At 59.3% G+C, this 27,588-nt stretch overlaps 10 protein-coding genes across 10 annotated transcripts; 7 read left to right on the top strand and 3 right to left on the bottom strand.

Moving 5' to 3' along the window:
* Positions 1 to 78: 78 nt before the first annotated feature.
* BXZ73DRAFT_87163 (uncharacterized protein) lies at positions 79 to 2,095 on the top strand (the record flags this gene model as incomplete). The annotated part of the gene is made up of 7 exons (XM_048024448.1): positions 79 to 702; positions 758 to 794; positions 824 to 922; positions 991 to 1,582; positions 1,621 to 1,703; positions 1,786 to 1,833; positions 1,872 to 2,095. The coding sequence occupies 7 exons, from the start codon at positions 79 to 81 to the stop codon at positions 2,093 to 2,095; spliced, it is 1,707 nt and encodes a 568-aa protein (XP_047882577.1).
* Positions 2,096 to 2,670: 575 nt separating this feature from the next.
* Positions 2,671 to 4,011, bottom strand: BXZ73DRAFT_39398 (ketopantoate reductase PanE/ApbA C terminal-domain-containing protein; the record flags this gene model as incomplete). Its single annotated transcript, XM_048018368.1, has 1 exon — positions 2,671 to 4,011. One exon carries the CDS (start codon positions 4,009 to 4,011, stop codon positions 2,671 to 2,673), a length of 1,341 nt encoding a protein of 446 aa, XP_047882576.1.
* Positions 4,012 to 4,360: 349 nt separating this feature from the next.
* BXZ73DRAFT_96708 (xylose reductase) lies at positions 4,361 to 5,919 on the top strand (the record flags this gene model as incomplete). Its single annotated transcript, XM_048027140.1, has 12 exons — positions 4,361 to 4,399; positions 4,462 to 4,475; positions 4,539 to 4,554; positions 4,610 to 4,633; positions 4,693 to 4,822; positions 4,875 to 4,888; positions 4,944 to 4,973; positions 5,025 to 5,178; positions 5,226 to 5,304; positions 5,352 to 5,602; positions 5,659 to 5,819; positions 5,872 to 5,919. 12 exons carry the CDS (start codon positions 4,361 to 4,363, stop codon positions 5,917 to 5,919), a joined length of 960 nt encoding a protein of 319 aa, XP_047882575.1.
* Positions 5,920 to 6,291: 372 nt separating this feature from the next.
* BXZ73DRAFT_39564 (uncharacterized protein) lies at positions 6,292 to 8,912 on the top strand (the record flags this gene model as incomplete). The annotated part of the gene is made up of 4 exons (XM_048018402.1): positions 6,292 to 7,464; positions 7,969 to 8,171; positions 8,390 to 8,666; positions 8,730 to 8,912. 4 exons carry the CDS (start codon positions 6,292 to 6,294, stop codon positions 8,910 to 8,912), a joined length of 1,836 nt encoding a protein of 611 aa, XP_047882574.1.
* Positions 8,913 to 11,275: 2,363 nt separating this feature from the next.
* Positions 11,276 to 12,859, top strand: BXZ73DRAFT_39118 (uncharacterized protein; the record flags this gene model as incomplete). Its single annotated transcript, XM_048018315.1, has 1 exon — positions 11,276 to 12,859. One exon carries the CDS (start codon positions 11,276 to 11,278, stop codon positions 12,857 to 12,859), a length of 1,584 nt encoding a protein of 527 aa, XP_047882573.1.
* A 424-nt stretch (positions 12,860 to 13,283) lies between these two features.
* On the top strand, positions 13,284 to 14,388 carry BXZ73DRAFT_39395 (uncharacterized protein; the record flags this gene model as incomplete). Its single annotated transcript, XM_048018365.1, has 3 exons — positions 13,284 to 13,486; positions 13,551 to 14,129; positions 14,163 to 14,388. 3 exons carry the CDS (start codon positions 13,284 to 13,286, stop codon positions 14,386 to 14,388), a joined length of 1,008 nt encoding a protein of 335 aa, XP_047882572.1.
* A 527-nt stretch (positions 14,389 to 14,915) lies between these two features.
* On the top strand, positions 14,916 to 17,335 carry BXZ73DRAFT_87174 (chondroitin AC/alginate lyase; the record flags this gene model as incomplete). Its single annotated transcript, XM_048024455.1, has 5 exons — positions 14,916 to 15,158; positions 15,226 to 15,330; positions 15,372 to 15,608; positions 15,671 to 16,854; positions 16,912 to 17,335. 5 exons carry the CDS (start codon positions 14,916 to 14,918, stop codon positions 17,333 to 17,335), a joined length of 2,193 nt encoding a protein of 730 aa, XP_047882571.1.
* Positions 17,336 to 18,111: 776 nt separating this feature from the next.
* BXZ73DRAFT_73785 (uncharacterized protein) lies at positions 18,112 to 18,963 on the top strand (the record flags this gene model as incomplete). The annotated part of the gene is made up of 1 exon (XM_048021942.1): positions 18,112 to 18,963. One exon carries the CDS (start codon positions 18,112 to 18,114, stop codon positions 18,961 to 18,963), a length of 852 nt encoding a protein of 283 aa, XP_047882570.1.
* Positions 18,964 to 19,249: 286 nt separating this feature from the next.
* On the bottom strand, positions 19,250 to 22,532 carry BXZ73DRAFT_87158 (WD40 repeat-like protein; the record flags this gene model as incomplete). Its single annotated transcript, XM_048024447.1, has 8 exons — positions 19,250 to 19,482; positions 19,542 to 20,267; positions 20,318 to 20,581; positions 20,634 to 21,143; positions 21,193 to 21,655; positions 21,715 to 21,854; positions 21,912 to 22,249; positions 22,306 to 22,532. The coding sequence occupies 8 exons, from the start codon at positions 22,530 to 22,532 to the stop codon at positions 19,250 to 19,252; spliced, it is 2,901 nt and encodes a 966-aa protein (XP_047882569.1).
* A 425-nt stretch (positions 22,533 to 22,957) lies between these two features.
* Positions 22,958 to 26,393, bottom strand: BXZ73DRAFT_39269 (uncharacterized protein; the record flags this gene model as incomplete). Its single annotated transcript, XM_048018345.1, has 15 exons — positions 22,958 to 23,397; positions 23,454 to 23,521; positions 23,572 to 23,638; positions 23,695 to 23,901; positions 23,953 to 24,236; positions 24,289 to 24,415; positions 24,471 to 24,542; positions 24,594 to 24,698; positions 24,750 to 24,883; positions 24,958 to 25,009; positions 25,065 to 25,191; positions 25,257 to 25,944; positions 25,997 to 26,133; positions 26,194 to 26,201; positions 26,264 to 26,393. The coding sequence occupies 15 exons, from the start codon at positions 26,391 to 26,393 to the stop codon at positions 22,958 to 22,960; spliced, it is 2,646 nt and encodes an 881-aa protein (XP_047882568.1).
* Between the last annotated feature and the right edge of the window lie 1,195 nt (positions 26,394 to 27,588).

Raw genomic sequence — 27,588 nt, 5'->3', positions numbered from 1 at the left:
TCATCCAACGGACTATCTCGTATCTTGACCTGATCCACAACCACGCTCCTACTACTGCTCCGACCTCGGGTTGACCCCATGGCACAGCCTGAGCTACCTGTAGAACTCTGGATCCTCATCCTCTTGCACATTTCTAGCCGCGAGCCCGCGAGCCTCGCCGCGGTCGTCAGCTGTCTCTCCGTCAGCTCCATCACACGGGCGGCAGCGCTCGACAGATCAGTGTGGCACAAACTTTACCGCGCTCGGTACACCCACACCCTTCCGGCGAACGAGAAGGAGCGCCACGCAAGACTTGGCTCCGACGCATGGCACGCCCTCTTTGTCGAACGCTTCAAGCTCGACAAGACCGCCCTTCGACTCGTCGACCATATCCGCACTCACGCCGATGACCGCCAGGAGCCCGCGAGCCGGCTCGTTTCGGACGAGATGTCCTTCGACGTCTGGGACGCCTTGGAGCTCGAATCACACCTCCCTGTACCTCGCGTGTTCCGCGAAGAAGCCGGAGAAGACATGGCGCCCGACGAACTCCCGGCTCTTGAGCATGTTCTTCCGCGCAAGTTCTGGGCGAAGACAACTTTAGGCACTATTGCACGCAACCATGCAGTCAAAGTCTGGAACAGGAGGAATCTGCTCGAAGACCTCTACTCTTTTGAGGACGTCCTCGCCGGGCTCTCTGCCTTCGTAGACGAATCGCCCTTCAAGGTTCGTAGTCGCTCATATTAGTGACGTAGCATCATATGACCTGAGCCTTTTGCAGATTTTCAAGCAGTTAGATGACCTCGCTGCGAAATGTCGTTCTTCTTGCTCGCCAAGGGACTCTCAGAATCTCAGCTGGACGTGCAAGCTTCGACCTGCGATGTTCCCGCGCTGGCAGTACTCATCCGAGACTTCCTGCGCGATGAGGGTTTCGCAGTCGCCGAAAGTACGCAGCGCAGCGCCCTCCTCCAGACCAGCCTCTTCCACTCCAGGCTGACATACTTGCTGCCGCAGACGCAACATTCTACCACCCACTGAACCAGTTCCCCCATTTTTTCCTCGGCCCTGGACGCGGCAAGACCATACCCATCTCCCTCGTCTACACCTTCTCCGCCATCTGCCGCAGGTTCAACATCGCCGCCTCCTCCACAAACACCCGAGGCCGCGTCCTCTGCCACATCGCCTCCCCCGGTCCGCACTGCGCCGACCTCCTCATCGACCCCGGCACGACCTCCGCGCCCGTCGCCCTCCCGTGCCCGAACGCGCTCGACGCGCTCGCCGACCCCGACCACCGCTCGCTCGCGGCGGACGAGCTGCTCGCCGCGCCGCCCGCCGCGCTCCTGATGCGCGTCGTGCGCAACCTGATGTCCTCGCTCGGGACCGAGTTCTCGCGCACCGCGGTCGACTGGCCGACGTGGGCGCGGGTGCAGTACGCGACGTCGACCGCGTTCGCCGCGCTCAGCGCGGGCGAGATCCACGTCGTGCCGCAGGTGACGGAGGACTGCGCGCTCGACTGCCGCGCGGTGCTCGTCGACGGGCTCCTGCCCACGCTGGGCGAGGACCGCCGGGCGGCGTTCGTCGAGCACCTTGACCGGCACGTCCGGTGGTTCGTCACGCACGCCGCGGGCGCGGAGCCCCGCGGAGGCGGGACGCGCGGACGCCGGAGAGCATCTTCGTGGGGCAGGTCGTGCTGCAGCCGAAGGACACGTTCGCGGTCATTCTGGGTGGTTTGTGAGTGGTGTGGTTTGCACTTGACTGCACGATGCTGATGCGTGGCATAGGAGGATACGCAGTATGAAGGGTTCTCAGGAGAGAATGGGTCGGAACATGCAGTCCTCTCACAAGACGGGATACAGGGTGCGTCAAGTTGCTCGTCCGTCAGACGACCACTGAAGTCCACAGAGGTGCCGTCGCGGACTGTAGCTCCAGTCTCCCTCTCAAGCTTGAAACCGTACGCTGGAGTGCAAAGAATCTCCCGATGTTTGACAGATTCTTCGAGGATGCCCACATTTCGCCCACGGGAGGGAAGCGCGGACGGATTGTCACGACAGAAGAGTTGCAATTCTTGTACCCTGATGACCTTGCAGCGTCCCTGGATTGGGCGCAGCAGGCTTCTTGACGTCCTTGCAACTCATCCCGAAAGTGTGGTGTCGTGAGCTCCCCCTCCAGTTTTTTTTCGGCTCCGGTGTAGCACACCCCCGCATCGCGTTCTCTCAACCCATCCGCCGGCTCTCCGGCTCTCCCACCCCCTGCCTCTCACGTACGTATCTCTTCTCACAGTCTCGTCTCTGTCATGTGCAATATGCTTCTATTTCCCTCATGTTCGCTCTCAACCTCCTGTTCCTACGGTAAATATCACATCCACGCATACTACCCCACCCAAACAGGCTGCTCTCTGCGCGGGGTCCTTCGTGGTCCCGGGTACTGCCCCGCATCTCTGAAAGCTTTCAACTCCTTGTAGAGATGTTTGAATGGCATACCATATCACCAGTCGTTGCAACGACGACCATGGAAGTACTGACTGGAGTTGAGGAGACGTTCTGATCGCAATTGTGGTGAAGAAGTACATATTACAGATATCGCATTATAGGATATAGGACAACTTTTGGATACAGTAGCATGAGATATGCAATCCAGAATCAGCGAGCTCAGTCCATGCGAACACCTCTCCTGGAGGCGGAGATCACCTCGAGTCTAAGCCAACGTCAGTAGGAGCATGAACGACGTATGGATGAACACACCGGTTTGTACTCCCGGCACAAAGGGGATCAGAGAGCGCATGTTAATCAGGTGGTAAAGGGTATCGTTCACCCAGGTGTTGACGCGATACTTGGAGGCGAGCCTGTGCAGGTAACCATTGATGTACTCGATTTCCGTGCCGCGATCTGTCTTGATATCCACTGACATAGACGAATAGTTATTCTTCGTCTGCTCAACCACTCTTTCTATCTCTGCTTGGAGGGAGTGATGTTTCAAGGAAGTGGGAAATGAACTCGCGATGAATGGTGGAAGGGTGTCGTCCGCCCGCAGACGCCTGAGATGCTCCTCCCGCTGTGCCCGCACCTCCGCCTCAAAGTGCCCCCGGTAGGTCGCCTCTGCCTCTCTACACAACCTCTGCATGAGCCAGTGGCCGTTCGTCGCCGCGAGCGTTTCCCCGTTCCTGCACTGCATGAGGGCGGAGACGGGGTTGACAAATGCGTTGACGACGAGCTTGCGCTGCATGTTCAGGCGAACGTCCGAGTAAGGCCGCCACGACGCCCCGAGCGCACGCGCACCGGTGAGGGCAGCGATCGTGTAACGAAGGTTGCGGTAGCGGCGGGACGCCCCGTATGGGACCTCCTCAGACCTTTCGATGTCGTCGAGGGAGAGGTTGACGAATGGGTCGCGAGAGCGGAGCAGCGCGGCCTCGTAGTTGCGTCCCAGCGGATCCGGCACAATACCGAGCTGGATCTCACCGGTACCGGAGTGGACGACGTGGAAGGGCTCCGGACGGAAGAAACCGTGAGTGTTGGTGGCGAGAACGAAGTTGGGGCGGGCTTCGGGGTCGGGGAAGTGCTCGTCGACAAGTTGCTCATAAAGGCCCATGCCGTTGACGAGAAGAACGATGGTGGTGTTGCGGCTGATTAATCCGCGGAGGGCTGCGATGACGCCGGAAGCTTGGTGTGCTTTGGTGGTGAGGATGAGGGACTCCAGACTGCCACCGACTCGAGGCATTTTGTGGGGATCCCAGGGGCGATGAAGTTCGAGCTCCTTTTCGCCGCGGGCCTGGTCAGCCAAGGACAGGTGACGCATGGGGACGAGATTGGTCCAACGCTCGGGGGTGGTGTGGTACACAGTGTGGAGGACGCGGTGCTCGGAGGCGACAACGGCACCTCGGTAGGAGGAAACCTTGAGGACGGGCCATGAGCGGGAGAGGGCGGGAGCGACTTCCTTGCGGTGGAGAGCGACGACGGCGTCCTTAAGGGTAAGGGTGTGGCGGAGGTGGTAGGCGACGAAGGTCCCAACCGCACCGAGGCCTGCGATGTGGATGCGCATCGACGGACGAGGGCCAGCAGCCGCCTCCGCCTCCCGCCTCCCGCTTCCCGCCCACGCGGCTCTCCGCCGCGTCGGCACGCCGGGCCGGTGGGAAGACAGTGTCGAAAGTGGCTGAGCCAAGGCGGAGCGCTGAGCTCCCGACAAATGCCCGGGCAAGACCTGATATCATTTGACCCCCCGCAGGCCATTCACAGACATCGATGTCATCGATGTATCGACCACACCGCTGGCCAACGGCCCGCCCTCCCTCTTCCCCGCGCCGGCTCCCGGTCGTCGCCCCTCTTATAGCCCGCGGTGTCTCTCGGAAGCCCGCCCCACTCTTGTCTCTCTCACCCTCACACAGCGTACAATGGAGACCACCATCACCCTCAAGCGCACTGGCGCAAAGGTCTGTCTTATACTTCCCTCCGCTGCATGCGATCCTCTGAGGCTCACCCGCTATATGCACAGATGCCGCTTGTCGGGTGAGTTCAGAGTGTATTTGCACCCAATGACATGCCTCCCTGACCGTCCCATCCGCGGCGTAGCTTTGGTCTCTGGAAGGTACGAGCCAACTTGATTCCTCCCCTACCGATAAGCACACTCACGACGTCAGTAGGTCACCAAAGAGACCTGTGCAGCGGTATGGAGTCTTGCCCTCGTCAATGCACACAATCACTGAGCGTATGCGACTGAAATCAGACCGTTTACAACGCGATTAAGGAGGGATACCGTCTCTTCGACGGGGCATCCGATTACGGAAACGAGAAGGAGGCTGGTGAGGGTATCGCTCGTGCCATCAAGGACGGTCTTGTGAAACGCGAGGACGTCTGTGAGTCGGTATTTCTGAGCATGTGACGAGTATTGGCTGATCAAAAATGCAGGGATCACCTCTAAGGTTTGTTCAGAGATTCTCCGATTGGTTCCTGGAGCCTGACAGTAAGGGTAATTAGCTCTGGAACTCTTACCACGAGAAAGAGCGCGTACGTGGAGTCGATTTTCTTCTGGTCGTTAGTTACTGACGAAGTGCATAGGTTTTGGAGGGCTGCAAGAACTCTCTTGCGCTGTGGGGCCTCGAATACTTCGACCTGTACCTTGTTCACTTCCCGATCTCCATCGAGTACATTGACCCCAAGGTCAAGTTCCCTCAGGAGTGGTGGGGAGTTGATGGCAAGACGGTCACCCCGAGTATGTTCGCCCTTACGTAACAGAGGCATCAACTTAACCCCACACAGTCAAGGTGCCCTACCAGGAGACCTGGACCGAGATAGAGAAGCTTGTCGACGCAGGTCTGGCCAAGAACATCGGTATGAGGTGAGTAGGAGACCATGTTGATATGCGGTTACTCACTGGAATTACAGCAACGCCCAGGGTTCTCTCATTCACGACGTCATGCGCTATGCTCGCATTGAGCCGCAAGTGCTGCAGGTCGAGCTTCACCCTTACTTGACGCAGGAGTCCTTGATCACCTACTGCAAACGCCTCAACATCGCCATCACCGCCTACTCATCGTTCGGCCCCCAGAGTTACGTAGAGATCAATTGTGACAAAGGCGCTGTGAGTCTGTTGGAGCACGACACCGTTGGTAGCATTGCGTCGAAGAACGGAAAGAGTCAGTGGATCATGCTGTTCTCGTTGTGGTTCATCACTGAATTGATACCCTTGCAGCCACGGCCCAGGTGCTTCTTCGCTGGGCGCTCCAACAGGGTCTTGCTGTAATTCCCAAGTCGAACAACCACGAGCGTCTGGTCCAGAATTTGGCGTGCACTGGCTTTGAGTTGACTGCGGATGAGATGAAGACGATCAGTGGTCTCAACATCAACCTCCGAGTGGGTTTAGTGACTCATACGGATGATACACGGACTTACCAGCATTGCGCAGCTCAACGACCCCGTCGACATCCACCCGTCTTTCGCGATCTTCGCTTAGAGAGCCAGGCAGATTAGAGTCCCAGGAGACGGTGAAGCTCGGAGTTTGGTCGAGTCGCGATCATGTGTGTAGGATAATGGAGCTGTCTATGTCCACGAATCGCTGCGGCAGATCGGGTGTGGCCAAGAGCATCGAGTCAGTGCAGCGAGAAGGATCGAGGTGTGTGCGATGACGCGTCGGCACAGGAGACTCGGGCCTTCTCCTTCGCCGGGCGTCTGCCGCTGGATTGCGGTGCCGAGCGTGCGCACTGCGCAGCGCAGGGTGCGCAGCGGAGTCGGAATCGGCTAGAACTCTCGACTTTGACTCTTGCCCAGTCCCGCCCCGCGCGTATATAGACCGGCGCGACAGGCCCCTGCGCTCCACTCCCTCGACATGCCTCCCATTCAGTTCAAGCTCACCCATCCTCCCGACGGCCTCGTCCGTCGCATTACTTTCCAAGAGCGTCCCTCCTGGGATACCCTCGCCTCACGGATCCAGGATCTCTACAAGATCCCCATCCCCAGCGTCGCCGTCTCGTACCTCGACAGTGACGGCGATGAAGTCACTCTCAGCACCGAAGAGGAGCTCCAGGACTTCTACCAGTCTACTGTTATGCAGAAGCACGACGGCACTCTGAACCTCGTCAAGTTCACCGTCCGGGACCTTGATTCCCTCCACGCCGATAAGCCACTTCCCCAAACTCCCCGCACCACCTCCGGCATGAACTATCGCAACACTTTCGGACGTTCTGCGACCGCCGTGTTCGAGATGGAGGTGGACGACGGTTGGCAATCCGTTCCTAATGGTATGGCCGGTCTCTTCGGCTCTGGCCCCCATGCGTTTGTCGAAGTTCTCGACAGCGACGCCGACGTCTCTCAGATCCGGGACAAGCATGTCGGCGATAGCGCTGCCTCATCCACCACTGGCTCTACCGGCACGCTCCCTGAGATAATCCCAACGCCCTCCCTCAAGGGCAAAGCCAGAGCCAACTCCGACGACTTCAGTTCTCGTAGTCCCGACACCATATCTTCAACGCAGTCCCTCGTCGCCGAAGAGGCTGGATCCAAGCACACCATACACATCAACGACTTCAGCACCCGTGGCTACAGCTGTCGCAGCACTCTTTCCGCCCTCGTGCCTCGTCCCCCTACCCCCAAGGTCAACACTGCTGTGAGCCAGGCGCATGATGATGACCCTCCCCTCCCCGATCTCGGTAGCACCCAGTCTGCTCCGCCGAACGTCGCCAACGACGTCGCAGATCTCTTTGGTATGCTGGCCTCCATGCTGGCCTCCAACCCCGAACTCTCTGAAGGCATCCGCAACATCGTGCGTAATGCATCGAACGGTACGTACTGGGCGACTCACCGGGAGCAGGTCACCCGTGCTGCGGAGGAGATTCGCCGCAGTGCTCTGGTGAATGCCGAGGAGCTGCGTCAGACCGCGACAGATGGAAGGCGTGCAGCTGAGGAAGCTGCGGGCCGCCGCGTCGCTGAGGCTTTGAGCAATGTCATCCGCGTCATCTCCGACATCACTGGAGTAGCAGGTGCCGCCCCTCAGCCTACAGAAGTCGCAACATTCGAGCCGGCTACCTCCACTCCTGCTCGTGACCGACGCACCCCCCGTGCCGAGAGCTGGGAGACCTATTGGACGTCGCCCTGGGGTTGGGGGCCGGGTGGATCAAGTCGCCACACCTCCTGGGGCCCATGGGGCTCCGTCGGACCCCGTCCCTCCCCCTCCGGCCTTCGCGGCCCCCCTGGTCCTCCTCCTTTCTATGGCCCACTCCCACCTCATCACCATTTCGGTCCTCCTGGACCACCACCTCCTGGACCTCCTCCTCCCCCCGTTCCACCTCCTCCTCCCGGTCCTCCTCCACCTGCCGCTCCCCATGGCCCATCCTTCGGTCCTCCTCCTCCCGGCCCTCCCCGTGGCTCTCCTTCAGCCCATGGTCCTCGCACGTACAGTGGGCCTCCGCTGCCGGGTCCGCCGCTCCCAGGCCCTCCTCCGGGGCCACCGCCGCCTCATCGTCAGGGATCTTGGGGACCGTCTCCTATGCACCGTCCTCCAGGTGAGTGGGCAGACGACGTCTTTGGCCCCCGTCAAGGACCTCCGCCGCCTTTTGGGTCGCAACATGGATGGGGTCGCCGACACCATCGTCATCATCACCACGGACATAGCTGGGATGATACCGTTCCTATACTTCCACCGCCGCCCCATCCTAACGTGGATGGACTCGGTGCTGAGGATGCTGAGGTTACCATGTACGGTGCATCTCCGTTGGAATCACCCGAGGCCGCGAAACAATCCCTCCAGGCTGCAAAGGATGCGTATATCGCCGAGAAGGAACGCTATCGTCGCCTCAGGGAGGAACGCAAGAAGCGCAAAATGAACGTATCTACCGACAGGTATGTCCTTCGTCTTCTTGGCGTTCCCCGCAGATATCGTCGTTCTGACGTTGGTCGAATCTCCAGTGAAATGAAAGATCTCCTGACAGCCCCGTCGCCGCTCCCGACGCTCCTGAAGCCGCCGTTTCGGCCCCTATCCCTGCTCCTGACTCTAGCTCTATGCCTGTGCAGCAGCCTGAAATCATCAGCAATGCACGTGGGCCCTTCCCTCAGCTTCAGCTCTTCAGTGTTCCACGTAGGTCTCACACAATCCACGCTCCTGTGCACCGCCGTGATGGACTGTGGGGGACTTTCGAATCCGCCGGACCCTCCACTCAGCTTGGTCGGAACGACGCCGCCGACTCGCTCATACGGCGTTTGAGCGATGTGAGTAGTTGACACACCTGGCTTCCGTTATGGGACCACGATTGACAATTCTTTGTTTTGCAGATGGGGTTCACATCCGCCAACTACCCGTCCTTGAACGCCAAAATCGACGCCCGCCTTTCCCGCAGTGGTGAGGCCAAAGCGAACGAGGACACCATTGTGAGCGACCTCGTCGACGAGCTTCTGGAGTTACCTCCTCTTCGCGATGCTTCTGGGCCTTCGGGCTCTGGCATGAGGCACGACTGAATCGTGTGACGGTTTGCTGTGATGATGTATGAATAGCGGGTTGCTTATCCTTCAGTTAACAGTCCATATCCTCGCGATCAGATATTGCTCCTTCGTACTGTATTTCGATATAGTGGACGTCTTCTCCGTTTGCACCACTCCTGCTATAGGTTGTCGGTCTGCTCCCAGATTAGCTTCGTTTAGTGCGCAGTAGTTAAGGTAAACATGCAGTCGTTAGTCTGTACCATAAGTCTGTACCATAAAAGAGTTAGCGAGGTTGTGTTCGGCACATGAGCCACGAATATAATCTTTCTGGCATACCTCTGGTGTGAAGTTCAGTTCCCATGCCCCATGATCTGAAGTCTTAGTGAGCCAAAACTCTCGGGATGATACGAGAACCGGTCACTCAAGGGCTCAATTCCCAGGCCATGATTTCAGCTATTGTGCCACCCATCAAGCTAGGCTTCAAGGAAGGCGTGCTCGGCCATTGTCTTGAACTTAACGCATACACACTGTGGCTGCAACAGGCGATGGCCCACTTCGGGGTCGCTTGGCAGCGTTCCCTCGGCCTCAATCTCAGCCTGCTTGCTCATCTTCCGTACGCTGGAGGCAAGGAACTTGAGACGCGCTCGTGCCGCGGCCCCAAGCAGTGCCGCTTGCGTTGCACTTCTATTATTAATGAGGTCCACGCGGTATGGCCGCACCGGACCACGCTGGCTTGGGGAGGCATGTGCGAGGCTGGCCTGAGAAGGAACAGGGGTTTGGCCAACGAACAAAGCGGCTTCCAAGTGGCGTGGATTCTGGAGCGTCCAGTCTGCTACCTGGGGGTGGACGGGTCCTGCCTTCGTTAGGTTTGCTGGCCGGAGCGCTGGCAGCAACGGGTGGGGTCTGATGTGGCGCAGGTAGCCTGCGTTGTCAAGCCAAAGAGTGCCTGCCCTGGCCCGAGCCTCAACGGAGTTGGCGCTCTTAGCCCAAGGTGTGGCACTTTTGATGGGCGATCGCTTGCCGAACGCTCGCGGAACCAAATGGACGGGCGCTCATTGTCCAGGAATCCACATTCCGCGCCAGCGCTTGAGTGAGCGATCTGCCTTGCTCAGGCCGCAGTCGTCGACGTCGTCCTCCGTCTACGCTGAAAGCAACAGCCGACCTGGATGTCTGCGGGTTCCGGTGGGTGCTACATCGATTGTTCAGCCATTGAAACAACATGTTGAGCAGATAGAAGTCTCAAGGCGTGGCCCTCCCGGCCCCTGACACTGGGGCCGGATGCCCACATCAAGCTTATTCTTGAAGAGAAGGGCCCAGACAAAGCAAGACTTCAACTATCGCGATCCGACGCTTAAGCGCGCGCCACTCGGCTGGGGTCGGTATTGGGGAGTTTTAGGATGTGTCTGGCATCGAGGCACTGCGTACCACTCGACGCCAGACTTCATGGTTCGCTATAAAAGGAGGCTTGCTCTCCTTCCGCCATGTTTTTGTAACGCAATAGCGCATCCAAGCGGCCACCCACCCTTCTCACTCGTGCTCCAAACTTCTTGCCCCCCACCTCGCCGTTCACTGGCCTTGATCAGTGAAAATTTGCGCCGCCTCCCGCCTGTGCCTCGATACCTGGTGAAGCCAGAAGAAGCAGGAACCTGTTGCCGTCGTTGCGTAGCCGAGTGCGGTGAGTGCACCAGAAACGGGCAGCGTTGAGCAGCGCGACCTACCAGAGCCGGGAGCCCCCACACGGCCAAACAAGGCGTGTTTGGTGCGTTTCCATTTTCAGTCTCTGGAGCGCCAGCCCGCAACTCACGATCGATTCCATCCCCCATGTGCAGCCAGAACAAGCACCCTCCTCAGGCGAGTACAAGGTCGCCTCCCTCCCTTCTCCCTTCTCCCCCAGCCTCACACCGCCGCCTCGCCATACTTAACGGCATCCGTTGCTTCTCTGGTGTCACCATCTTCCGTCCTCTCCCAACTGCACCCCTCCAACGCGCCTCGTCGTTCCTCGGAACCGTCCTCTGGTGCGTCCGTTCACGCGTCCCAGGTGGCGTCTTCCTGCCGCTTACATCGCTGTCCAGATGTCGAACCGTATTCCCACTCGCACCAACTTCGAAAGCGGCCGGGGACTCGCGGGGCACGCTTTGGGGCTCGCCCAAACCCAGGCTCAGGCCGCTCAAGCGCGGGTGGTCCCTCGCGCGTCGCGGGCAACAACGTCGTTGCCAATGGCGTTCCTCCGACTCCCCACGCTGTTCCCCTTCACACACACCCATATGCTCAGCCCCCTGCGGTCTCTGACCCCCTCCATCTCCTCCGCCTCTGCCTCGGCCGCGGACAGGGCATACCTTCAGATCATACCGGAAGACACCGAAATGGATCCCAGGGAGTTGGTGGCGAGCTGTGCTATCATGTTCAACCACCGCGTCGAGCAACTCCAGTGGTTGCGTCAGTCTCTCAATGGTCGGGTCGTCGAGCCGGTTGAGAACGGGTTGGCTGTGGCGCATCGCCAGCGCAGGATCTGCAAGTACCGAGACTTCCCCATTTTCGACCTTCCCCCTGAGCTCCTCACCATGATCTTCCGTACCACCTTCTGGGGGAGCGAGAATGTGGTGAAGGCCAACAGGATGCGTATGCATCTCACCTGGGTGTGTCAGCGATTCCGCCAGATTGCACTCGCGGACCCTCAGCTGTGGGGAACGCTGTGGTTCTGCGACCAGCACCCGTGGACGCGTAGTCTTGCCTTTTTGGAACGTGCCGGGGGCGGCGTACTCGACATACGCCTCGACGATCGCCAGGAGCAGAAGCACCAGGAACCCATGACCATCCCCCGCCTCGATATGATCCTTGACAAACTACTGCCCAAGATCTCCCAAATCCGCATGCTCGTCCTCCACTTCAACGACCTCAATATCATGCACCACTTCTTCCGTCGTTTCAGCGTCGCCGGTCCCCCTGACCTTCTCGAGCTCGTCGACATCGACGCCAATGTCATGTACGCGCGGGACCCTGCGTCACCCCTGGTCGCCTTCAGCAGATTCCCAACTCCGAAGCTACGCAAGCTCATTATCACTGGCTTCGCCCTTGACTGGGAGACCGTGCAGTACAAAACCCTCCACACTATGGACATACGCCACTTCACCCTACCTTCCTTCATGTCCATGTCCCGCTGGAGTGAGCTCCTACGGCCTGCGTACCACATCTACAAGCTATCGTTCGTCGGCGCGATGCCGAACCCGTCTAGTTGCCTGCCGCTGTCGCTTCCAAACCTGCGCGAGCTCTTTCTCGCAAGGATCCCGACGACGGGGGTGCAGGAGCTTTTGCACTTCCTCGACACACGCAGGGTCATGCTATTGACGCTCGGGGGCCTCCATGGCACCCTTCAAGGCTTCCCGCATTTCTTTTACTCGCTCAAGGGCCGATTCCCGGAGGCCCGTAGCGTCTCCGTGTACTCCATCCCCTACACCCCGGACCGACAGTTCAGAGACCAACTCATGCGAGGCGTCGTCTGCTGGTTTGAGAGCATGCCTCTCGTCAACACTCTCCGGCTGGAGAGAGTCGCCTACGATTTCTTCAAAACCCTCTCCACCGATCCGTCCAGTTGGTGGCCGGCCGACGTCGTCAGCGCGTACTTCAAGCCGCAGCGCGACGCCGGAGTTCCCGAGGATCAGCTCGTTAGACCCCTGCTCCTCCCCGATCTCGAAAGCGTTTACATCGAGTTCCCTGAGGTGGAATGGCAGGAGCTCCTCGACACCCTCCTGGCTCGCAAGAAAGCCGGACGCCCGGTGAACACGCTCTACAGCACTGACGTGAAGGACGAGATCAAGGCGATGATGAAGGCTGGGCTGAAGGTCGGGGGTGATTACCATACTGCTCCAGACAGACTGATGGCGACGCGGGAAGAGCTTCGAGTGAGGGGGCGCATGATGCAGCTGATCCCATGGGTCAGGGGGGAGGTTGGCGAAGGGCTCAAAGAACAGCATATCGGCGTGTGACTGACTCTTTGAGGAGCTGGGATCGAGACGTGTGTATCCAGAATATTGTTTCCAACACTGTAGTGCCACTTACTCGTCGTCTGTCGTAATTCTTGTGTGTCGCATTGTCTAATTGCATTCGAATCGGTTGTCCTGTGTCTAGAGCGACTACCATCCGACGTCCGCCTCCTTAAGTATTGACGGGGTTCGTGATATTCAGACGCCCAAACAGGCGCTTTACACGTGCTAGCTGACGACGGCCATGTGACCCGTGTTGTTTGGGGGTATGTACGCGCAGAACGCGACGCGAGACGCGGTTCGACCGTAGACGCGTAGACGCGGTTCAACGAGCACGAATCGTCGTACTCCTCCCTCTCCTCCTCTCGCGCATGGCACGTCTCGGCTAGCTCTCTCCTCTCCCACTTGCCTCCTTTTCTTGCACGACATGTCTCCTCCCCATTCCCCCACCATCTCTGCTTGCTCCTCTTTGGATTCCTCCATGGTCGTCGCTGCACCTCAATTGGGGATGCTCCCCGCGACCCGGAGAAGGTTGACACAACCGCAGACGCACGCACTCGTCTCAGTCTTCGAAATCAAGACGCATCCAAGCAGGGAGGAGCGCGCCCTCCTCGCCGCCGAGCTCGGAATGTACGCACGCCCGCAACCTCCGCTTCCCGTCGCCGCGGCGCACTGACCCCCGGGCCTCCTACAGGGAGCTCAAAGCCGTTAACGCCTGGTTCCAAAACAGGCGCCGCAGCCTCAAGAAGGCGTGGTCGGGGAGTTGTGGCTGGTCGAAGGGGTCCCTGCCGGAGAACAAGCACGTCCGACCGTTCGGCGGGATGAAGACGCTCCCCGCCCGCGAGTCTGCGATCTCGCTCGACCACATCGCGTCCTCGCGCGAGCTGCCGTGCAAGTCCAAGGCCAAGGCCAAGGTCAGGGCCGCGTCCAAGTCGTCCGTCCCCCCGCCGCGGCCCGCCTGCACCCCTTCGACGCCGCAACGACGAGTGTCCCCCACCGCGGTGCCGTCGCCGTCGCCATCGCGGAAGAACATCTGGGAACACATCCCGTCCTCGCCGCCGACCAGGCCGTCCTCGCCCGGCCCCGGCGACGCGCTGCTCGTGCTCGGGCGCGAAGCCCCGCGTCTGTTGCGCTCGCTCGAGTGGGCGTGCGCCAACGCGCGCGCGGGACGCCGGGTGACGCACCGCGCGCGAGCGGCCGCGAAGGCGGCGTCCCGGTCGAAGGCGGAGTGCAAGGGGGACGCGGACGTGCCTATGCTCGTTTTGGAGCCCAGGTACCGGGGCGAGGCGAAGGACGGGGAGGCGAGACCGCAGGCCGAGGAAGCAGAGGACGACACGGAGACGGACGAGGACGAGGACGAGGAGGCGATCACGCCGAACATCAGCATGGAGCTGCTGCCCGCGTTCCTGCTGCCCGACGGGTTGACGAAAGGCGAGGAGGGCGCAGGGAAGCGGCGACGGCGAGGCAAAGACGTCGACATGGAGGCGGCGATGACCCTGCTGGGGATCATGAGCCCCGAGACGGTCGGATGAACGGCCGAGGCCTTGGCTGTAGACCGTTGACGACCGACGGAGGACTCTGCGGTCGTGTACCACCATCGACGCAGGAAAAGACGGCGGCGGCCTGCATATTTCTGTACGCTTGCGGCGCAGCTGCCGCTGTATTTTGGGCACATGTGCCCCGGAGCCATATGGTTAGGACGCCTCACGACCTGGACGACCATCGACGACATACATACGCATACGATCCTGTACATACCGCTCTCGCGCACGCGCACTGTTGTTCGTATATCATTGCATCGCGCCGCATCCATGCGCCGCCCCGGTCTCGATGATCCTGGAATGGGCGCGCCGTGGGCGGAGTGGGCGCCGACCGAGGACTCGGCATGGCGGCGTCAGCAGGGATCGAAATAGCGAGCCTCCCGCGGCCAGCCTCTCCTTTTAACACGACTCCACCCAGTCCGCGGCCGTATTTCTCGTCCACCGCCCCCCGGGCACACCCTCGTCGCTCTTTCGCTCGTTTCACCCTTTCTCGCCTTCGCCCGTGTCCGTTCCTGGTCATGGCCATCACCAAGAAGTGGCTGTACGTAGGTATACCCGTCGGTGCGGCCGTCATCCTCGCTGCAGTCCTCGGTGGAGTTCTGGGCAGCCGTGCCTCCAAGAACAACTCCTCCAGCACCTCCGGGACCTCTTCCTCCAGCGGCGAGGCTGCTGCCAGCTCCGCCGCTAGTGTGAAGGAGGCCATCGGCGTCTTCCCCACCGGCACGGACAGCCAATACCTCCTTCCGTTATACCCCTCCACAGTGAGTCCGCATGCATACATGACGTCTTTCGCATGGCCCTGAGACGGTCCTCTGTGTTCCCTGCCAGACGAACGCTGCCGCCTTCACGACTCCTACGTTCAACCCCACCCAAAACACCAACCTCGCCTGGCCCGAGGACTCCTTCAAGCCCTCCAACCCTTCACCTACGAACGTTCGGCCCGACCGCCCGCGTCTCATTGCCCCGCATACAAGTGGCAGGCCCTTCCCACTCTCATCCAGAACGACCCCTACCTCAAGTCCTGGAACGACACCATCTTCGGTAACGCGACCGACTACTTCGGCCTGGCCCCCGTCCAGTACTTCCTCGACGGCTCTTCGGGTATCCTTGACAATGCTCGTGAGGTCAAGGAGCGTGTCAAGGCTTTCTCGTACGCCTACCGCATGACCAACGACTCGAAATGGCTGGACAGGACCTTCACGGAGCTCCAGGTGTGTAGCGAGCCATCGTTCGGCGTGATGTCAGATGTTGACGCGTCTGTTATTTTTACCAGAACGCCGCTGGGAATGGAACAACTGACTTCGGTCCTGACGGGCCCAGCAAATGGAACCCGAGTCACTTCCTCGACACCGCCGAGTTCACCGCCGCGTTCGCTGTCGCCTACGACTGGCTGTACGACGCCTGGTCTGACGAGCAGAAGAGTCAGATCCGAAGTTCGATGATCTTCTACGGTCTCCAGGCTGGTATCGAGACGATCAAGAATGGCTCCGCCTGGTGGACTGGGAACACGATCAAGGGCAACTGGAACTGTGTTTGCAACAGCGGCCTCACCATGGGTTCCCTCGCCATCCTCGGCGATGACACGAGCGGCATTGCGGAACAGCTCCTCGCCCTCACCATCCCCAACGCCCTTGAGAACTGCGCTTTCGCGGTGTCTGACGATGGCACTTGGGCCGAGACCGCCAACTACTGGTACTTCGGTACCACCGGGCACGCTGAGATGGCGTCATCCCTCATGACGGCTACCGGCTCAGACATGGGTCTCCTCTCGAACAACCCGAACTTTGCGAAGACCGGTCTTTACCACATGTATGTCACTGGCCCCGGCTCGCTGTTCAGCTACGGCGACCACGGCCCGAACAAGTACTCTACCACCGCCAACTCCATCCTCTTATATGGCGACCAGTTCCAGCATCCCGAGTATGTCCTGTTCCAACGCGACCAGCACGATGCCCCGGAACCGAACAGCATGTTCTGGTACAACCCCACCGTGGCCGGCGCGTTCTGGGATGGTATGCCCCTCGACCACGTCTTCGACAACAGCACGGACCAGTGGGCATCCATGCGCAGCTCCTGGACGGATGAGAACGCGTTGTACGTGGCCATCAAAGCCGGTACTCTCCAGAACCACCAGACGCACAACGACCTCGACTGCGGTGACTTTGTCATCGATGCGCTCGGAACGCGTTGGGCGGGGGACCTCGGCTCGGGCGACTACCTTTCCACAGGCTACTTCTCGAGCGACGCACAGGACAGCCAGCGTTGGCTTTACTACCGCAAGCGGACGGAGGGCCAGAACACGATCCTCGTCAACAAGGCGAACCAGCTCGTCACCGCTGCGCCTTCGATCGGCTTCGACACGAGCAACACCACCCAGGGTTCGAGCACTGTCTTTGAAGCTCCCAGCGATTCCACTGCGCTCTTCACCGCGGACCTCTCCAGTGCTTACTCTAACGTGTAAGTCCAACGTTACATTGTGAACCACAAGTTAGTGAGGCTGAGACGCATCTGCAGCTCTTCGTTCAAGCGGGGCATCCGTATGATCAACGGCCGCAGGCAGGTGTTGCTCCAGGATGACATCAACGCCTCTGGCGACATCATGTGGCGCATGCACACCAACGCGACCGTCACTGTCAACGGGAACTCCGCGACGCTTACCATTGGCGACCAGACAATGCAGATGACGATCCTTAACGCGCCCGACGGCGTGAGCCTCACTACCGGGCCGGCCGTCCGCTTCAGCGACGATCCTGCCCTGCCGCAGGGCCAGGTAGACCAACCGAACCCCGGAGTGACGGTGATCATGATCAGTCTGCCGGCTGGAGAGCACAGTCTGCAGGTGCTGTTCAATCCCCAGTGGAGCGGGTTCACCAGCTTCCAGACGCCTCCGTCGGTCCCGATCGACAGCTGGACCCTCCGCAGCCACGACTCTTCGTGAAGGGCCGGGCCTTTGAGCACTTTTTCACAGCACCTACCCTACCCTACTCCTTTGTATCTGTCAGCTGTTAGTGGCGCAACGCGCTATAGCTTACGTCTCGGACTCGTACTCAACGGCACACTGCAGCATATGGACTATATGTGTCGAATACCTAGCATCGGACCGTCTTGATCATACCACAGGTAGCACACCCACCGTATATGGACTACCTAGCAGTGTAATACCTCCCCTCGTTGTGTACGGCAATAATGATCAACTGCATGGACTCCAGCGCGATCGGACTGGCAGCCGAACGCGGTCACGAGACCGCGTCTCGCTTGTTGGCCCATGGCGCCCGCGTCAGTCTTTCACTTCTTCCTCTTCATTTTCGGTCTCACTAGAGGCTAACATTCTAGCGGCTAGCTTGTTTCTGCGCAATTTCTCTCTGGAGTCTCTGTCTCTGCTTGTCATGGCTGCACCCTCGCCTCGCAAGACGCGCTCTCAGTCAAGTAATCTGGAAACTGGGGATCCGCGTCGCAGAGTCCCTAGCGGCCCACTCCAACAACCCGGGCGACGTCAATATATCACCGTGCTGCCCTTGGATCTTTCACAGGAGCCTCTTCCTCGTGCGGCGGCGGCGGTGGGCCGCACTACCCCGCCGCTGGTCCCTGTCGACCGAGACACAGGATGACGAAAGGCCAGCGGCAGCGCCTCGAGGCCTTGTTTGCGGCCGACACGCACCCCAGCCGAGATGCGAAGGAGGGTCTAGCGGCGGAGCTGAGATGTGAGTTCCTCATATGACCGTCGCGGACCCGCTGACCGCTCCGGAGGACCGTCAAGAGCGTCATGATCTGGTTCCAGAACAGGCGACAGGACAGGCCGCGCAGGGGCAAGGCGGCGAAGGGAGCGGATGCGGGGACTGGTTCTCCGTCTCTGAAGGTCTGCCCCCGAAAGCCCAGGGCCAAAGGAAATACGGGCGGGACTGCTGCTTTTCCTCGGGCGACCAAGAGTTCTACTGCGAGCTCGACCGTCGTCGAGACGACGCGATCTGCTACTACCACCCGTCCTCTCGAGGCTGTCTCTGCCTCGACCAGACGCATACGGTCTTCTCGCAACGTTCGACTGCCTGTCCCCCGGCTATCTTACCACGACCAACCGACGCTAGCGATCCGTCTCTGGGCAGCACTGGTTCAGGCTTCCCTCCGCCGACATTCACGAACCCCTGGTTGGTTTCGTTGCGCGCTCCCCATACCCTCCCCTCACACCTCGAGTCCCGGCGACACACCACTGCCAGTCTCGATCGCTCAAGCCCCGCCCCGACGTCCCCTCAGCCGTCGACACCGCCTTTCGCGGATGCGAGCAACCGCGCCCTCTGGCTGACGCACCCTCCTCGCAAGCCGACTCTCGAATGGGCGTGTGCCCGCTCGGCCGCGCGCCGCAGTCTTGGCTTCCGGCGCGGCTCCGGTGCGGCACCCGTCTACCTCGACGAAGATGATTCGGCGGGGGAGAACGGCGGGTTCGAGGCGGATCCTCTTGCGTCGCAGGACCGAAGTCCATTGGGCGGCGCTCTCTCGCACGACTTGCCTCCCGATCTTGTCTTTGGCGCGTCGCTGTTGCTCACGCTCAAACATTCCGTAGACATCCTATGACCCATGGCGAACCACTAGTCCCTCTCGTCTCTACCTCGTTATAATGTACTTTCTCGATCTGTTGCTTCGTCGCTTTGTGAATCATCATGTCCACATTATTCCGGCGTTGCATGGCATTCGGCGTGCCGCTTCCTGCTGACAGGTGGGGAAAACGGAGCATGTGCAATAACGTACTTAATGCGTGCAAGACATGAAGCGCGGTCAACGATGGCTAGTGATGCAGATGTGTACGTATGGATGACCCTCTTCTGTCGCCTCCTCCCCTATGCACACCTTCTCTGTTCCGCTATGTCACATCCCCATCCTGATTTTCAGCCAAGGACTTTTTACGTTTCTTGCCGGCTTTAGCGGGCGTAGAGTCGGTATCGGCACTGGAATCAACCGGCCGACTGGGTGTAAAACCGTTGGGTCGAGAGGCGACAGGTTTCGACGCAGCTTTGGGCGTGGCGTGCGCACCGTTGACGCTATTGACCTTGGATGCGCCATTGATTTGTTGTGGTACATACCCAGTCGACGACGCTTAATAGCAAGAGAGCATAAACTTCCCGTGAGCAACTTGATGAAAAGAGGCTACGTACGTTTGATCGCATGGTACATGAAGAGCTCGACGAAGCCCGACATTTCCTGGGTGTCAACAACACGCTCAAGAGGCACACTGCTGGCAGGGGCCACTTCTTCGTCGATGTCCATTTCATCGCCTTCCTCGTCGCCATCTTCTCGCTCTTCCGGCTCTTCTTCCTCCGTAGAGCGGTAGGTGAGGAAGCCGTCCATGACTGAGTCGAAGAGTGTCTTGAGGGGAGGCATGAGATGCGCGGGCGAGTTGAAGATTTCCTCGACTTCTTTCCCTCGCCACGGTTGAACTGCTGGGGTCGTCTTCGAGGGGCCGGGTACAGACGCGAGGTCTGCGAACGCAGAAGCACCAAAGATGTCGTGGAACAGCGTGCGTTTGTTAGAGCCTCCATCTTCCACGATGGCCTGGGCCGAGCCGCCTTCTTCATCCGGTAGTTGCGCATCGTCTCCGAAGAGGACCACGCCCCAAGCACTAGTGATGCCCACAAGGGTGAAGCCTGACGGATCGGTGGGGAAGAAACCGGATCCTGGAACGGCAGTGATGCTGCGCAGTCGGAACGGAAGGGTGCGTATAGAGACAGGGTTGGACGATAGCGTCTGGAAAACCAGGACACGAGTTGAAGGAGTCGACGAAGTGGTTGACGGAGGCATGCGCTCTACCGCAATAAACTGTTCTTCTGATGGATGAGACACCACAGATTCCAGACCAGCAGCGCTGCGATATCGCCAGCGTACTGAAGATAAGGTTAGAAAGGCGTGCAATAAACCACAAGTTGCGGCTTACAGCTCTGGAAGACGAGATCCCACAGTTGGATGTCCCGAGGCCCACCGACAACCAAGTAACGTCCACTTCTTCCGACAAAATGCACCGATGTTGTACTGGGACAGTCGGGACAGGTGAGGACTTGACATAGTGTGTTCGTCTCCGACTCGTAGATGGCGACGTGAGCTCCGACGCAGACAGCAAGTAGTGAGCCATCTGGAGACCATGCTATGTCTGACGGTGTCTCGGTGCGGAATCGAAACGTGGAGCGCGCGACCCAGAATTCTATGAAGCATATGATTAGGAGGGACACCAAGATATAGGGTATACCACGCACCTTCCAACCCGTCGGACTTAGTCTTCACCGACCGCACCCTCCAGGTCTTAATGTCCCCGTCCCGTCCAACAGTCGCCAACAGCAAACCGTCGGAGTCCCATGATCCTCGCCTAAATGCGGCTCCGGTGACCTTCTTCACACCATGCGGGCGATCAATGCGGGTGTTCAATATCCAGAAGCCGGACTTGCGATCCCACTGCCAGATTTTCAGGTATACCTCACTCCGGAATGTTTCGTCGCCTTCCCTCTCATCAATTGTGGCCATCCAGACTCCATCATCGGATAGAATGACGCGCTCGACTCGGGAAGGTTCTAATGGCTTGTCATCTCGTCTTGAGATTCGATTTGAAGGCGACACTTCTAGTTCTGAGACGAGCTTGGAGGATGACGGGGAGAAAGTTTGTAGGGATGATGGATGGGAGGACGGGAGTATTAGGGTGGAGGACTGTGAGTGTACGGCGAGAGGGACCGAGGAGGATGCCGATGGTCGATCGTACGAGACGGCCGGGTCTTGCACATGTTCAGCGGGAGGACCCCCACAAAGACGCAATATACTCACCTAGTTTTATGCGGGATATCGACCGCGAAATTTTGAGCGTCGAGGCGCGCACGAATGCAAATGAAGCGTCCGCGAGGCCCAACAGATATTCCTCCTCTCCACCGACGCTGACAAGAGTGACGTGGACAATCGGCGACCCGACACGAGGAACGAACTCCTTCCTTCCAGAATGAAGCTGCCAGAGGACGAGCACCGCTTCTTCGCCACCGCTGAGAAGATACGCTCCGTTTGCAGTGAAGGCGAGGGACGAGACAGCATGAGCGTGCCAATGTAGCGTGGTCGTCTGAGCGGTTTTCCCGACTCCGGAAGTCTTGATAGTCGCGGATTCGTTGAGACAGTACCACAGTCGGATGCAGCCACTGGCGTCTCCGGTCGCAAAGTACTCCTCGGAGGGATGGAACGCCAAGCAGGTGAGCTTCTCGGGAGAGACAAACTTCGTGAAGCCCGCCTTAGTGTCCGCAGTCTGATAGACATACGCTTTGTGACCAGCCGTCGCGACCAGCCAAGCCCCGTCGGGGAGACCGCGAGTCCAGTCGTAGCTCTTGTCTTGCCCACAGTAAAGGCCTCCGAAGACGTCTGAACGGACGAGCTTGCGGTATCTGCGCTCGCAGTTAACGAGACGCGTTGAACCACGAAGTTGTCCTCCGCAGTCGTAGCTCCAGCTGTACGCCCGAATGAGAAAAATGCGAAGATTGCGAAGATACCGAAAGCAGACGTACATGCGTTCTTCCTCTTGGACGGCAACGCAGATGCGATGAACACGTACCCTGGAAAGCTCTCATGCACCGCAAGATGGAAGATGGGCCGAAAAGTAGCGATAGTCTGGAGGAGCGAGCCGTCGAGGAAGTCCCAGACGCGAAGGCACCCGTCCAAAGAGCTTGTGATCAACTGGAACTGGTTGTGGGGATTGAGCACGGCGGCCGTGACCGCATCTTGAGGCAGGTTTTCTCCCGTGGGGCCGGCAACATTGTTCGATGGAGGAGTGAGCGTCGAAACAATCTCCCCAGTCGCTGTGGAGTGGATCTTCACCGCTGCCCCGACGGCCGAGAAAAAGTAGCTGGCCGTAAAACTCGCATGAACACAAGGCTGTCGCGCGACAAGTATGCTACGCACCTCCCGTCCCTCGTAAACACTGGCGGAACCCTACTCACAGAGGAGTCGGTCAAGGACCGCCAAGCCCAAGCTTCCTCCTCAGCCTCCTCGACCTCCTTGCCCTTGTTCGCCTTGCGCTTGCGTCGAGGGACGTCCGTTGGAGCATCGTGTGCAGCAGATGGCTTGAGAGGAGACAGACGGACGACGGACGCAGTCATGGCACGCGTCCGGTCGACAACCACAGGCATCGTCGAGGCGGGGAGGTCGGCAGAGCAAGATGCGCTTTCCAAAAATTTGCCACGTGCCTGAAATGGCAATCTCCTGCGACGCGCCTCCAGTCCCCATCGGCCCGCCCTGCCGGCGACTTGCAGTTGGGGGATCGAAGGAAGCAGATTGCATTGCGGTGTATGTACAAACTGCGGCAACGGCGCGCGAGTCATATCCGAGCAAGGAGAAGGCATATGAGCAAGACTCGCATAGCTGCCAGGGCGAGATGATACAATGTAGGAGGGTATCGAAATACACATAAGTCGTAGTAGCCGTCGTACGGTCACAGTTCCACCGAAACCATATACGTCATCCACTAGTCGTTACAACATCTGTCATCCGCATCGTAGTCGAAGGAGAGTGTTTGCATATGTATGGAATAGAGATAGAAACAGAGCATAGGCTTTCACCAGATCTGGGGAGCAGCCGGGAGATAGTCCGTGGGGAGAATGAAGGCGTCCATGCCGCTGGCAGAGAACGTCGCACCACCAAGTGTTTGGTCTGACAGCCAAACGGGCAGGTGCTCGTTCGAGGTCGTTTCAAAGCCGCGCCAGATATTTTCAATGTTCGGTGTGAACTGTTGACCATACTGCGGCGCCACGCCGGGGGGCATATGCGCCATCGCGTCGGGCGACGCCTGGTAAGGGGCTTCAAAAGTCGGTGAGGTTGGCGGCTGCGACGTTGCCGAGTGGCTGACCGCATCGGAGGAGTACCCAGCAGCGTCGCTGTGTGCGCGATTCCTTTGGTCTCTGGGCATAGTGGGAGAACGTGATGATACTGACTGCCTTCTCTTACGGAAGCGCTTTAGCATGAGCTGCAACGTGAAGGCGTATCGTTGACCAGGCACTGAACAATGCTCTCAGCCCGAGTGTTCAATGCAGCACTAGAAAATACCCACGCACCTTCTGCCAGAAGCGTCGCAAGCTGTTCAACAAGGGCTCGAACTTCATGCAGGTTGCATTGGTCGGGGCTACACCGGACCGTCAACGACGGGCCACCTATGCACAGACCTAGACTCACAAGAGACGTGAAAGGCGCAGCAAGAACGAAGCCGAGAACGTCGCCGTCGCATGGGTATAATGGACGGCTATAAGAAGTCACCGTAAGCTTTGGGTAACAGGCAGTATTATCAAAGCTACTCACCATACTTCATACCCTCTCGGTACGCAGGAGAGTTGACGGTGATGTCAAGGATCTGTCGCCCGATTTGAATCGACCGAATCGCCAGGTCCCGCTGGGCCGGGGGCATATTCGGCATGTCCTCTGGGCGGTCAATACCCCGCAAGGCCGTCGCGTTGTGGAACAGCTCGGCATGCAGGTGTTGAATCTGCAAACTTTGCCTGTAGAACGCTGTCCACTAGGTGAGCATATGCAAGACGAAGTACAGCAATTCGAGCGTACCAGCATCTTCGTACTTCTGTGAGAACGCCTGATCCCAAGTGGCGTACCAATTGCGGAATTCCATGTCGGCCTCCCGGATGACGTTGAAAGTGATCTCGTCCACAGCCCGGTCGAACAATGGAGAGAGATTATTGTGGACACGTTCCCGGATGGCCATCAGCTCCACGGTAGAGACCAGACGCATGTCATCCTCGATTGCAAGTGGGTGTTGGAGTAGAAGACGGCATTGCCAGATGCTCTCGTCGTCCTTCAAGATGGCCGGACGACCCGTGCCGTATGACATCCTGGCCAAAACGTCAACGAGAGCATCGCATGCTAATGCGCTGGAATACGTACTGATGTTCGAAGAGGTACAGGCAAAACCATGTTCTCGACGACACAACCAGTTGTCTGTCTTTGCTCGACGTCGACGCCTTGCCGGCCTTCATCCGCTTGAGCAGTTCCGGCCAAGCCTTGTGCATTGCTGTACCGAAACGTAAGTATTGAAGACACATCAAAGCGTAGCATATTCAACTTACACAGCTCCATGGCCATGCGAACAGCGTGACCTCCACTCAGCCAACCATTATCTGACCATCCAGACACCAAGACTGATGACAAAAATCTCAGTTACGTTGAGGAGTAGTCATTCAAATACGTACTCATAGCCTGGACGGCTTCCTGGCGGGCAACAGGAGAGAAAAGCGTTGCACAAGAAATGGCTTGCACCTCTTCCAAGCACTTCAGAAAAACTGCACTGGGATTACCTGCGAGACCATGATCAGAGCAGGCAACAATGTTGGGTAAACCCGACTTACCCCCACCGTCTCGAACTTTGGCGGCCACCATGCAAATACAATCGACGGCAAAGGGCGATCGCTCATGAAGCGCATCATAGGTGTCGATGGCTGCATCGAATACGGGCAAGAATGTTGAGCAACCGTGATAGAAGCTGCAATGTCAACGGTCAGCTTGTACACTTTATGCCAGCGTTCGCGCGTCGGCGCCACGTCGGAAATAACGTACATCCTGAATAGCTCTCGGGCCTCCGATTCCGGGATGACCTTCTTGGTGACCACTGAAGAGTACATGAGAACCAACGGGCGTTTCCGGAAGGTATGAGTCAAGCTCACCATCTGGGAACATCGTCGATCGCGGTTGAGCGTGAAATACTTTTCTGCGCTTCGCAGGCCGGAGCGGCCGAGGCTCGGGCGAGTGGGTATGCGCTCGGCTTGGAGCCTCGCTCTCACCCCCGTTTTCCTGCCAGGCAGCGTCAAGTCAGACCAGCCTCCGGACGCGTGCTCGGCGTTCCGGTGGACACTCACCTTTGCGGCGCGCTCAATGGCGACATCGGCCAACCCGCGAAGAACTTCCCAGGGCGCGACGAGCCCTGATGCGGGAAGCTCGCCACCCTCTTCTTCGGCGTCTGAAGACTCTGCACTAGTGACTGTGGAAGACGGTGGGGCGGCGCGTTTCGATCCCGTGGGGGGATCTTGCGGACGCGGGCGACCCCCGCCATCTGCGGTGTTGTAACGCATGGAGGACACATTTGTGGGTTGGCCACGAGGCGGGCCCATGGACTCTATGCTGGAGAAGGGAGGAAGGCTAGGCCCGTGCGCGCCGGCATGCGACTGGCCGTTGCCGTACAAGCTCTGGCCATGGGGAACGGTGTCAGGACCGGCCGGACGATGGTTTTGAGATTGCTGGTACGCTGAAAGATGGGGGTGAGGCCGATGAACAGAACTTAGGACTGGGAAAGAGCGAGGTTGGACCAGGAGAAAACTGCCATGGTTGAAAAGATGGCCGCACGTACCAGTTGAGGGCGTAGAAACGGCCGGGGAACCCAGAGATTGTGCACCGGGCGAGTGGTGAGCGAAAGGCGAAGGATATGGGGAGCGCGACGTGAGCGGAGCACCATTACGGAAATGAGCCACAAGTTCCATCAATGTGCTGTGGATGACGGTTTGCGACTGGCGAATATCGGCGACATGGGCCTCTAGACTGCGTATGCGTCTGGTGGGGAGCGTGAGCGCGACTCGACGCGAAGACGACGCGTCAGACTCACTCAAGACCGGCTTCTCCGGTGAGACTGGCCTCCCTCGTCGGCTTCTCGAACAAACACTCGAGCCCGGCGTGGCGACATCTTCTGCAGGGAGGATTTTCTGCGCCCTCGCAGCGCATCTTCTGCTTGCGACAGGCATTCTAGCAAGAGGGAGAGTGAGGATGGGAGATCGGGACGACGGTGCGGGGTATATGACTTACGCATGCACCTGGAACGTTGCGGTGAATACGGTCCGAAGGTCTGACGGCAGGGATAGAAATGCAGACTTACGAGGCACCCTGTTCAACGTCCTCACCACCGGCTTCTGGTCCGGCTTCTGGCCCGACTTCGGGTCCATGCCGTCCATGTCCTCCTGCTTCTTGATGCTGAGACCGACGCCGAGGCTGGTGCCAGGATCCATGGCGGATGGGTGGATCGATGGAGATGGGAGGGGGGGAGCGTGGAGTGGGGCGCGGACGGGGCGCGGGGGTGCGGGAGTGGGCGCGCCGGAGCGGAGGAGGGGGCGGAAGGGGACGCGGAGGAGGAACAGGGACGGGGACGGGACGGGCGAGGGAGGTCGATGGCAGCCGTCGAGGGCAAACAAGGCCAAGCTTAGCGCGGGGGTGCCATGCGCCTGGATGGGAGAGCCCGGGCGGGTGCCGTCCACGTTCCTTCCCATTTTACCGCCCTCGTCTCCGTTCACCAGCGCCCTGCTCGTCCCCATTTGCCGTCGCCGTGTTCTCGAACGCGCGGCATCTGTCCGACGCTGGAAACCCCACGCCCACCTGCCCTATCGCCCCCGCCCGCATCCCAATCGGCCCACGCAGCGATCTGCGCTCCCTCTCCGGCCACCCGCAAGCCCTCCGTCAACACGGCTCCAGCATGCGACCTAGAAGGTGGTCCGCGCTCCTGCTTTCATGGCCAGATCCTCCCCGTCCCCCAGAACCATGCCACGCGCAGACCCTTTCCCTGCTTCGCTGCCGCCACCTACCTTGCTCCAGCTGATGGACCCAGTTCTCGTTCCGCCCGGTCCCATAGATCTTGTTCCGCAACACTCCCTCTCTTTTCGCCCGGCCACACCCTGCCACGCCGTGTGCATTCGCCTCTCTTCGCCGCCCTTCTTCGATCTCCACGGGGTGTCCTCAGACGCCGCTGCTGCGCAGAGAATCGTCCGACTCGAGATCCCGTTGACGCCATCGCTCGCGCAGATTGGTGCCCTCTTGGTGCGCCATGCCGACGGACGAGCCGCATTATGACATCGGGAGACGTGTTATTGCGCGCAACTGCACGCTGCTAACCATCGCAGACGACGCGCATCCGCGCGGATTGGCCGAAAGGACCAACATGGCTGAGCATCGCGGATTCGAAGGAATTCCGCCGGGAGCCGGGATTGATGTCGGGGCTTTTGCGTCTTCCGGAGACAGATTGATACGTCGTTCCGCCGAAAGTGCGTATGTTCGGGAAGGGCGATGTGTAGGAAATACGTACAACGTCGCCGGAGCACGCGAATCTCAGGGGGCGTATATGATTGCTCAAATATACCAGGTGCTCTTTTTGCCGGAGGCGAGATGATCGACGGTGTGAAGATGTTCCGGTGCTCCTGGCGAGGTGTGATG

This window comes from Epithele typhae (genome assembly GCF_022376455.1).
Source record: "Epithele typhae strain CBS 203.58 chromosome Unknown BXZ73scaffold_3, whole genome shotgun sequence".
Taxonomy (NCBI): domain Eukaryota; kingdom Fungi; phylum Basidiomycota; class Agaricomycetes; order Polyporales; family Epitheliaceae; genus Epithele; species Epithele typhae.
This window is presented reverse-complemented; position numbering and strand designations above follow the sequence as displayed.